The sequence below is a fragment of the Mytilus galloprovincialis genome, chromosome 12 (genome assembly GCF_965363235.1).
Source record: "Mytilus galloprovincialis chromosome 12, xbMytGall1.hap1.1, whole genome shotgun sequence".
Lineage (NCBI taxonomy): Eukaryota > Metazoa > Mollusca > Bivalvia > Mytilida > Mytilidae > Mytilus > Mytilus galloprovincialis.
In genome coordinates, this window is record NC_134849.1 from 74987223 (window position 1) to 74999032 (window position 11810).

General features: G+C 32.8%; 1 protein-coding gene across 2 annotated transcripts; it reads right to left on the reverse strand.

Annotated features, from left to right (window-relative positions):
* Positions 1 to 8204: 8204 nt before the first annotated feature.
* Positions 8205 to 11117, reverse strand: LOC143053800 (substance-P receptor-like). 2 transcript variants are annotated; one of them, XM_076226583.1, is made up of 2 exons: positions 10995 to 11117; positions 8205 to 9344 (listed from the first exon to the last, which is right to left on the reverse strand). In XM_076226583.1, the coding sequence occupies exon 2, from the start codon at positions 9325 to 9327 to the stop codon at positions 8305 to 8307; it is 1023 nt and encodes a 340-aa protein (XP_076082698.1). In that variant the 5' UTR covers positions 9328 to 9344; positions 10995 to 11117; the 3' UTR covers positions 8205 to 8304. The 2 variants fall into 2 exon arrangements, with proteins under 2 accessions (XP_076082698.1, XP_076082697.1); XM_076226582.1 differs by lacking the exon at positions 10995 to 11117 and adding an exon at positions 9930 to 10069.
* Between the last annotated feature and the right edge of the window lie 693 nt (positions 11118 to 11810).

Here is an 11810-nt window from a genome sequence, read left to right on the forward strand (position 1 = left end):
CAACTGCATACCAATTATCATTACTTTTCCACTAGTGGTTCCCCATAAACTGACCTAATCACAAACTAATACATGCAAACTGAGCAAAAGTTTTAAAGTCAATAGACCATAACTGAGGGGGCGGGGTCAAATAATCTCCATGGTAATAAGATGTGCCAATACTTATACAACTGCATACCAAATATCTCTGATTTACCACTAGTAGTTCACCATAAACTAGACCTAATCATTAACTAGTACATTGTTGACGTCGCCGTAGCCGCCACCGCCGCCTACGCCGGAAACAGCATACCTATGTCTCGCTTTTTGACTCCGTCAAGCGAGACAAAAACGTTTCATTTGTCTACACGTTACACTACAATTTTTAATTCTCAATTGAAAAATCGAGTACATCGTCCTAATAAACAGTGATTTTTTGTACAACATGTAAATTGAGACACACATTTGTTGTAATGACCTTTCATACGCTATTGAAGTCTTACGTAAAAAGAAGAATAGGTGTTATGGTGAAAAATATTTTACACTGTCACGTAAAAAAAACCACAACCAAGGAGTCCAAATATCACACAAAAATTCCAAAACATCACCTAAGTACATCTTTAAATTATCCACAAACTACATCACAACGGAAATAACCGAATGGCAGGAAATACGGACAACTGGGTCAACAGCCCGTACTTCGGTTTTTATTAGACTGATTACCTTTTATAACAAAAATAAAGTCGTACACTTATGTCCAAATAGCAACATTCTTCAAAATAATGTCAACTTCTGTAAGTGGCGGTCTCAAGTGAGGAGACTGAAAATTCGTGCTGTCGGAAGCTTTCTCTTTTAGTTTTGCACATTGTTAAAGGCCATAGAATGACACATGATAGTGGCTTGTACCAACGTCTTTTGGTCAATTGTTACAAACACGTTTTGGAGCTAGGCAATACATGAAGAAAAACATGTTTTATAAAATACTACACCAACATTTATGTTAATTTTACCATTATTTTTGTTTTCATAACAAATACTGAAAGGCAACAATCGTATTCTTATCGTTAAGAATTTGGACAAGATCTTTCATTTATAAATAGAGTCTTAAAACTTATCGTTAAGAATTTGGACAAGATCTTTCATTTATAAATAGAGTCTTAAACGAACGCAATTCTCTTTATATTAATTGTTCCCTTTTATCATAGGCCATTATTTAAGATAGAAATGTCCTTTCCCTTCTCAATCGAGAAAAGGGTAAAATCGCAAAAATACTGATCTCTGAGGAAAATTAAAAAGGGAAAGTCCCTAATCAAATGACAAAATCAAAATCTCAAACATATCAAACGAATGGATAACAACTGTCATATTCCTGAGAATATATAATTGATTCCTGAAAAAAATTGATTACCTTTCCGAGCCGTATAATTCTAAACTCCATTTTCTAACATTGTTCGTAAAAATTGAATATTAATTGTTATGAATATGTTGAAATAGCTTACCAGTTACAATCTTTAATTGTTTTCCATAAATGTTTATACGTTATGTTTTAATAAATATTTCAACACGGCGAATCCTTATATTATCTGCCTTCAGATCGAATTAATTGTAATCTTCAATCAATCTTCAATCAATCAACAATCATTGAATGACGCAATGTAATATTATACACTGGACATATTTTAACATGACAATGTATAATGGCAAATTAAATTTAAGAGTTGTAAGTCAATTGCATTAGATTACTGTTGTTGTATTTTGGTAATACCTTTCGGAATTTTGGATCATGTATGCTCTTCAACCGTGTTTGTTTTGCGCACACATCATTTCTTTAAAAATGTTCATCAAGATATAGGCTGTTTCGTCTTTATATACATTGATCACTAGCATGTATATATATTATGGAATGATATGCGACAGTCATACAAGTGAGAGGTTTAGCTAGCGATAAAACCAGGTTTAATCCATCCACCGTTCTACACAAGGAAATGTCTGTACCAAGTTAGAAATAGGACAGTACCGGACTTTTTTTCAATTTTAATAGATTTGATATAAATATGTACTATGGCAAACCTCCGTGTGTAGGATATTCACGCTGCGTTGAAGACCCATTATTGGCCTTCGGCTGTTATCTGTTCTTAGATCGGGTTGTTGTCTCTTGGATAATCTTTGATATATTCCCCATTTCCATTTTCAATTTATTAATCATTTCAAATTGAAACACTCAACATTATTTTCTGAGACATCAAGGGTAAATGAAAGAATCATCGGTTTCATACCTTTCAATTCGACGATATCATGAAGGTTTGTATTTTTCAATCTAAAGTTATTACAAACGCCATAGTAGATCAGGTGTATTGCATTATTAAAAATCAAACTACGCCAAGTAGTTTATTGTAAATATGCCCTTCAAACATCGGTCGAACGATCATCTGAGTTCCCGGTTAGTCAAAACTGTACGATTTGACAACACTAGTAATTATAATATTTTATAGAAAGAATGGTTTACTTGAAAAGCAAAAACATTAATTTAGCTTGACTTGTTCGAAGACTGAGTGTGAATTCGCATGGAATAAAATTGAGAATGGAAATGGGGAATGTGTCAAAAAGACAACAACCAGACCATAGAGCAAACAACAGCCGAAGGCCACCAATGGGTCTTCAATGCAGCGAAAACTCTCGCTCCCGGAGGCGTCATTAAGCTGGCCCCTTATCAAATATGTAAACTAGTTCAGTGATAATGGACGTCATACTAAACTCCGAATTTTACACAAATAACTAAAATTGAAAATCACAAGACTTACAAGGCCAGAGGCTCCTGACTTGGGACAGGCGCAACATTGGAAGGTTATACATACACATTTACAACACTTAGTCTTGTCTGAAATTCAGGCGGTTCCCTGAGCCTACTTTTGTTTGTTATAAAATTGAGAACACAAAAATGAGGAAAAATGTGTCAAAAAGAGACATCAACCCGATTAAAGAGTAAAACTCAGTCGAAGGCCACCAATGGGTCTCCAATACAGCGATCCTGCACTCGAAGGCGTGCTTCAGCTGGCACATACACAAAAATGTGTACTAGTTTAGTGATAATGCACATACCGTGGTCTAAACTCGAATACCTTGATTTGTCTCCCCTTGGTCAATTTAAAAGATATGAACATCGGTAAACTACTATCATTAATTCATCGTATTTGGCCAAAGAGTTTGTTAATTTTTAAAAGATGTAAATGTAGCTCTATATAATTTTGTTTATATTTTACCAGACGCACGTGTTTTTAATGGACTGTTCGTTGTGTTGTTCATGATATCTCCTATGTTCAATCACGGATTCGCAGCAGATTATTGCTGAGTCATTTAACAGAAATTTTATATTCTGTTTTCATTCTGTCATTTTCTTTTACTAATTAAAGTGCATTGTACTGACGACAGATATACATAGGGCAATGCACAGAAAAACACAGTTTTCGATGTTTATAAGGGAAAACAGTATAAAAATATTTGGTTAACAAATTTGCTGTTACAAAAGATCATATTATTAAAAGGTGTATGATACCATAGGAATAATTAAAGTAAAAAGTCAATTACAAACTGATAAAAAGGAAAATTGAACAAAAGACAAACAACAGTTACAGTTCACAAGACAAAACAAAGAAAACTTAGGACTGAGCTAGACGAACCTATCAAAAACCGGGTTGATCGCAGGTGGTCACGAAGGGTCGTCTTATTGCTAATAAAAGTACAACCCAATCGGTAAGCCTAACTCGGACATTTATGAGGAAAAGAGGACGAAACTTTGATTACCACAAATGAGACATATATGTCGTCATCTGTGAAACTGAAATTATATAATGGTCAATTCAACACGTGAGTGCGTAAAATATTCGAACGGATGATTTCAATATCACCATTTGAAAATCTTAGGTGAATATCTACCCTATAAGCAACATTATTTCCAAGAAACTAAAAAGTAAAATTACAAAACTACTGAATTTCGAAGAAAATTCAAAACGGAAAGTCCATAATCAAATGGCAAAATCAAGGGGGGGGGGGGGAGTCCATAATCAAATGGCAAAATCAAAGGATAAAACACATCAAACGAAAAGGTAACAACTGTCATATTCTTAACTTGGTACAGGCATTTTCTTATGTAAAAAATGCTGGATTGAGCCTGGTTTTATAGCTAGCTAAACCTCTCACTTTTATGACAGTCGCATCAAATTCTTATTATATTGACAACGATGCGTGAACAAAACAAACAAACATATTAGGTAAAAATGTAAAAAAATAGGGGATACATCTGTCAACATTGTGTTATTATCATAATCATCTAAGTATATAGTTTGCATATACCAATAATGGTACCAATATATGTTAATTTATCATATGTTTAGTAGTAAATACAGTAGTTTTGCATATGTGATAAATAGCCTGCTGTTTAATCCATATCGCGCAACTTTGATGCGCACCCTTTATCGCATACCCTTTATCACACCCCTACTTTTTTTTTTTTTTTACATAAAGTCAGTTTTGGTTAAGAAAATTTTTCCTCAAAATAGGTAAATTTTTTGAATGACGTCATTGTTTGGTATGTGACGTCACGAACGTCGAGTTTTCATATTGTATGTGACGTCACGAACGTCAAGTTTTCATATTTTTTGGCACACTAAATGCAACTATGAAAAATACAAAACACACAAATTTTTTAATAATAAACAAAATATTTTTAAAACAACAGCACGCAAATTGTAAGGTAACCCAGGTGCTTCGGATAAGTAATTGAGCATTTCTTTTAAGGCCTTTGAAACAAGACAAAAGTAGAACTGAAGGTAACCCAGTGCTATGGATCAGAAAACAGTTCATATAATATAATACTCTTCTGTTGAAATATATGATAAAGTGTATAATACATGGCAAAATCCGTATCACATGCCGTATCACCCTCAACCAATATCATCCCTCGGGCCTAAAGGCCCTTGGGCTGATATTGATGTCTCGGGATGATACGACATATGATACGGATTTTGCCATGTATTATTCTCTATGTAACAGATACGCTTTTAAAACAAATTGTGTTTCACCCGTGACGCTCAGGGACAAAACATATCATTTGAACATTAATGAAGGGCTGATATAAACAAAACGACAAAAGTTACAGCTAGTAAAATAAAAATTTGAAATCCTATATAGAATAACAGTGTTATTCCGTTCTTTCAGTTAATATATCACTTGGTGCCGTTTGATTGATTTCAATTTTTGAGGACTTTCCCCTTTTTTAAATTAAAAATTGGAGTTATGGTTTCATTAACAAATACTTATATTAATTGCAGATCTATATCGAGTATGTTTTAGATTGATGTGTCAGGCATTTCCTTTTAAGGTTCATGTGGGCCCTTTGGCTAAAATGGCCGCATTTTCACCTCAAAATTTACCTTTAATACGAACAAACCTGTGCATCTGGAAATTTTTTAAAGCATAGCATGCCCGAGATAAAAAATTTCAAATATGCTTTTATGTTTTGGAAAATTGAAAACTTTACTGGATTTTACAGTCCCTTTTTCCATCCCTCCAGAAGATGCCAACATAAACTAAGTTAGGAAAGAAGTTTGAGAACTTTCCCACCGGTAATAATTGAAGTGAGCTGTATTGATGCAGACTAGATGTTAAATAGATACTTGACAATAGTTGGTGATTCAAACTGTGTACCTGAGAGGACCATATCGAATGATACTCAACTGTTTGTTAATTTTATCATCTTCTGCAGGGACGAAAAAAAAAAAATGCACTAAATTTAGAATTTTCAAAAACATACAATGCATTTGAATTTTATTTATCTAGCACATGCTATGCCTTAACACGTTTCCAGATGTACAGGTTTGTCTGTACTAAGAGTACATTTTAAGGTTAAAACGCAGTCATTTCAGCCAAAGGGTCCACATAAACCTTAAAGTCTGTGGATTTTCTACAAAAATCTTGGTTTATTTACAACAAAGTCCCCTTTTTCTATTAAATGCAATGAAACAATAAATACAAATGCTTTTCACGAAGTTTCCCCTTGGTATATGTACAAAATGGCCAATCTCTATTAAACATTAATTTTGCTGTTTTGATACTATGCAGTTTGAAAATTTCGTAATTCACTTGGTACAGAAAGGGTCATAAACCTTAAAGATAACTAATTATAGATAAAAAAACTTTAACTAAAAAGGAAACCGGAATGACCTTAAGTACCGGCCTCTTCAACATGATCATTACCGGATAATACAATGCCCTTGTATCAGTAGTTACAGATACTTTTAACTACATTTTAATACTGATTTTGAATAAGAAATGAAGTCATAGTTGTCGTTTGTTTATAACAGTAATGATAAACTATTATTGATAAATCTTTGAAAAAACTATCTTGACATATCTCATCTCATCACTTCTCTTCTTTTGTTTTTACGATGCCTGTAGTAGCACTGGTGTTAAACTGTGTCATAATTCCAGTTACGGTTATCAGTTTAACACCAGTGAGTAGGCGGATATTGTGTTGATCAATATACTTATACATAAGCATTGAAAACTATTGACTGTTTCCGGATCATATTCTTACTTACTTAGATAACGTATCTGATTATTTCATATACAATTTAGTTAACTCAAGTGAATTGTTCCATATATTTCACGTCGAGTCTTTGTATAGCCGACCATATCGTATGGGCTTTTCTCATTGAAGAAACGGTTGCCTAGAATTGCTTACATGTATGGATTTTTCTCATTGAAGAAAGCCGTACGGTTGCATAGAATTGCTTAGTAATACATGTCATTTGAACTTCGGTTGATCGTTGTTTAACTGACAATCATACAACATCTTCTTATTTTTTATCTGTCAAAAGATGATTTTGAATAAATAAATTCAGAGTACTGCAGTTTCAGAAATTGCTAATGTGTATGTATTTTTTACGATGATAAAAGTGCTACATTAAATAACTTTATGCTTACTACCATGATTACAAGAATACAACAGAACAAAAAAGCTACCAGAACAAAAATGCAACCAAATGCTCCCAGAACAAGAATGCTACCAGATCAATAATGCTACCAGATTAAAACTGCAACCAAATGCTTCCAGAACAAGACTGCTACCAGAACAAAAATGCAACCTGAACAAGAATTCTACCAGGACAAAAATGCTACCAGGACAGAAACGCTACCAGAAAAAGAATGCTAACAGTACAAAATGATATCAGAACAAAAATGCAACCAGAACAAGAATGCTACCAGGAGAAAAATGATACCAGAACAAAAATGCAACCAGAAAAAAATGCTATCTGAACAGAATGCTACCAGATCAAGAATACTACCACTACAAAAACGATACCAGAACAAAAATGCAACCAGAACAAAAATGCAACCAGAACAAGAATGGAACAGAACAAGAATGCAACCAGAACAAAAATGTAACCAGAACAAGAATTCAACCAGAACAAAAAATGCAAACAGAACACAAAAGCAACCAGAACAAAAAAAAAAAACAGAATAAGAATGCTGCCAGAACAAGAATGATTCCAAGAATGTTACCAGAACAAAAATGATATCGGTACAAAAATGATACCCAATCCAAAATGATATCAGTACAAAAATGATATCTCAAATGAAATGATACCAAAACAAAAATGCTACCAGAACAAATAAAAATGTTATCAGCACAAAAATGATACCACAACAAAAATCTCATGTATCTTAATCCTTAAACTTGTACAACAAAATTAACGTCTATGATAGTTATTTAGCATGGTAATTTCAATATGACAGTAACATATAAAAGAGAAGCAAAAGTTACCAAAGAGTCATTCAAACTCATAAGTTGAAAATAAACTGACAAAACCATGGTTTAACCAGTAAAAGACCACCAGACAAACAACATTACTCTAAACACAACATTGAAAACTAAAGACTGACCAACATAAGCCCCACCAAAAACTGGGAATACTCTGGAATGAGTGCTGCTACATATGCGCTCTGGAAGGATAGACATATCCTGCTCCATATATAAACGTTTAATATCAATTTTAATCAAAAATGTCTGGAGAGTCATATTATTAAAACAAAAGAAGATATATAAGAATCATTATCAGAATAATGACAAATTACACAAATGGATTTCAAACTGAAATAAAAAAGGAAAAAAAAAACTATTCCGAGTCGATTTTTAAGTCAATGGCAATCCTTAACAAAACAACGAGTAGTTTCAATTTCATTTACTAATTGTTTATATATCTTTAAGGAAACAAAATAATAAAACATGCTATAATAAAATGTACATGTTTTTTTTTAATTAATTTATTACAATCCATTGTATAACCGTTTGATTTCCTTCCGGAATGTATCATCCCGGAAACCGTATATAAACGGATTTATTGCACTGTTAATAAAATAAGACCAAATAAAAGTGTAATATACTATGGCACCTGGCAGACTCAAACTACAATCGAAGTTAGGACTTGAAAAAAAGACCAATGCTAAAATATGATATGCTAAAGCACTTAGTATGTAAACCAATGTCACAAGTAGTAATGTTAAAGTTGACCTTTGTATACTAGTTAGTCGTGGTGCGTTCTCTTTTGAAATATCCGTATCGGTATATGGCTGTTGAAAACTTTGCCGAAAACTTCCATGAATGCACATTTGACGCGATATTAGTGAATACACAATAGTCAGTAAAGCCGTAACTACAAAGAAATAAATGAAATGTACCATATTGAAAACTGTGACTTCTTTTGATTTGACGTATTTATCCTCAATTAAACAACGTTTTCCTTTTAGTCCAGGTATTCCGGTTCGCTCAGAATAGATTCCAAATAGAATAGGCGCCGGCCATGCAAGTACCAATCCAACAAAAAGGCTCATTATACACATCATCTTGGCTTGCGTCGTAGTAATCTGGGATTTTAATGGCGAAAGGATTTTTCTTCCTCTATCAATTGCAATGGGAATAAGAGAAGCTGTAGATGCTACGTTGCAAAAGTAGAGCAAGAACCGAAAAATCTTACAGAAAATTTCTGATGGGAATGTAACGGGATGCAACAAATAGAAAATAACACATGGAGCACTAATCCCACAGTTAAACATGTCCAACATCGCCAACCATAGAACGTAAATTCGGTAATTCGTCAGACGGAACTTCCGGTAGTAGATGTACAGCACATGCGCATTTCCAATAAGACCAGTAACGACTAAAACAGAAAGAAAACATATTCCTCCTAGAAAACGAAGAAGTAGTATGTCGTTCACTTCGGCTAGTGTTACGTTCTGTTTCAAATAGAGGTCCATCATCCATTTGTGGCAGATATCACTTTCGTTTGCCATACTGGTCAGTCTCAAATCTGATAAAAACAACAACAACAAAACTGTAAGAACATAGTTCTAAATTTGATATATGCTTTTTGTGCTTCTTTGTTTAATGTTTGTTTGTTTTTGTTCTGATTGAGATTGTGACACGGTGGTGACTGCTGAGCACGTCTGCTGAGCCCCGATTTTAATAATTTTATCTATAATGTCTGTTTTGTTCACGCATCGTTTTCAATATAATGGAATTTGATGCGACTGTCATTCAAGTGAGAAGTTTAGCGGTATAAACCGCGGTTCAATCCACCATTTTATATTTGAAAATGTCTCTACCAAGTCTTGAATATGACAGGTGTAGTCTATTCGTTTGATGTGTTTTATCATTTGATTTTGTCATTTGATTAAGGAATTTCCGTTTTGAATTTTCCTCGGAGTTCAGTATTTTTGTTTTTTTACTTTTTTCTAATATGAATATGAAAGAAAACAAAAAGTTCGAAATTATTAAGTCGAATGCATGTTTTGGTAATAATACTTCCATCTGTGAACTTTCGCAATATTATCGATGACAGAACAAATTATCGGTAATTGTTTTACAATATTTTTAATACTAAAATACTACTTACTAAAATATTTGTTTTAATTTCCCTTAATTAATAAATCCTTTAAAACATTTTTCATTTTTTCATAACATTGAAATTGTTTCACATGTATTAAATGCATTACAATAGCCGGAAATCCGAACGGAAGTGTCTCATGTTTTCACTCTTTCCGCAATTAATGAATGAAAACAATTGTATTCTTTTTATATATATTACCTATTATTTTAGTAACTAAATGATGAATCCTTAACTGCAAATAGAGGTTTATATGCTAATTCTCAAATTAAATGATGCGTCCGTTTGGTTGCATCGGATGTTTATGAGCATACGATACAGTTTTGATCCCATATTGAAATTTTGATGAAAATTTGCAAAAAGGCTATGGTTTACCTGATGAAATCAAATATGTAATTAAAAATATACCTTCATATGCTACTTTTTGAGTACAATGAGGTCGAAATATCAGATATATGCTCAAATCTCGGATTTGTGGACGTATTTTTCCTTCCGACAGAAATGCACAACTTTTTTTGTTTTAAAAGATAAACACAAGCTGTTTTTTGTTAAATAATTTATAATTTCTTTTTTATATAAGTATCCTATAAATTTATGTTGTTTTTTTTTTTTTTGTTTTTTTTTAGAATTAACTAAAATGTATCAAATGTTCATGAATGTAGAAAAAAACCCGTCATTTTATGCTATATATTTATCAAATTTAAAACAATTGCATTTTTCACTTTTTCCTGAAAATTGGTACAAATAATCTGCATACGTACTCAAACCGAATGTCATTTAAAAAAAGAGAGGTCCATGAACTCGTTTAAAAGTTAAATCGGTTTGAATGATAACATTCAGTCGTAAAATGAATCTTTTCCAGATATGTCACAGTTTGACGTCGTGAAAATAACATTTTACGTTAGCAACGTCATTATCTCCCATGCAACTGTATCATTAACTAATCAGCCACGTACTGTACGTCGAAAAAAAAACTTTTTACAAGAATAAATATTTTGCTCACATAAAAGTTGTAATTGTATAGATTGGATAGAGTATCCCTTTTTATTTACTCCAATAACAAATGCCACTTACATTTTAAGATTTATAATCCTTATTGTGTCAATATTATGGAAAGTTATCAGATTTTTTCTGTATAATTAAAAAAAAACGACAAGCTTAGATGTATCTAATTTCCCACAAGTTAATCAGAGCTTCAACCTATTGTTCAGGTTCAGCCTGAATTTGGTACAAACAATTATACGTTTTTATCAGTTTTAACACAAACCGGAAAATCCGGAAGGGTCTCCGCTATTCACTCTTTCTCATTTTCGTTAGTAACAACTAATGTATATATCACAGAGTTGGAACGGAAGTATGCAGAATTTTGAATCGAATGCTTGCGGACTTTTTTTTAAACTTCCGTGAAGATTTGTACAGATAGTAGTTCGAAGCGATTTTCTAAACCCCATGCCATAATTTGGAAAAACGATGATAGGATTTAGTTACAAGTAACAGTTAGAGGTGTTTAAAATACCAATGGCAAATCTACGGAAGCCGATAAGGGCCATTCAAAAAAAAAAAAAAACATGTCGTAATTACGACATAGCATGTCGTAATTTCGACATAACATGTCGTTATTACGACATCGTTATGTCGTAATTTCGACATTACATGTCGTTTTAACTACATCGCTATGTCGTAATTTCGACATAAATTATCATGTCGTAATAACGACATCACTATGTCGTTAAAACGACATAGCTATGTCGTAATAACGACATCGCTATATATAAAAGAATATGTATTATGATTGCCAAGAGACAAAATGACACAGAAATTAACAATTATAGGTCATCATAATGCCCCCAATAATTAGAAAAGCCCCACATAGTCAGCTATAAAAGAGGG

Coding starts and splice junctions, on each gene's coding strand:
- LOC143053800 (XM_076226583.1), bottom strand. CDS start 9,327: ATGGCAAACGAAAGTGATATCTGCCACAAATGGATGATGGACCTCTAT.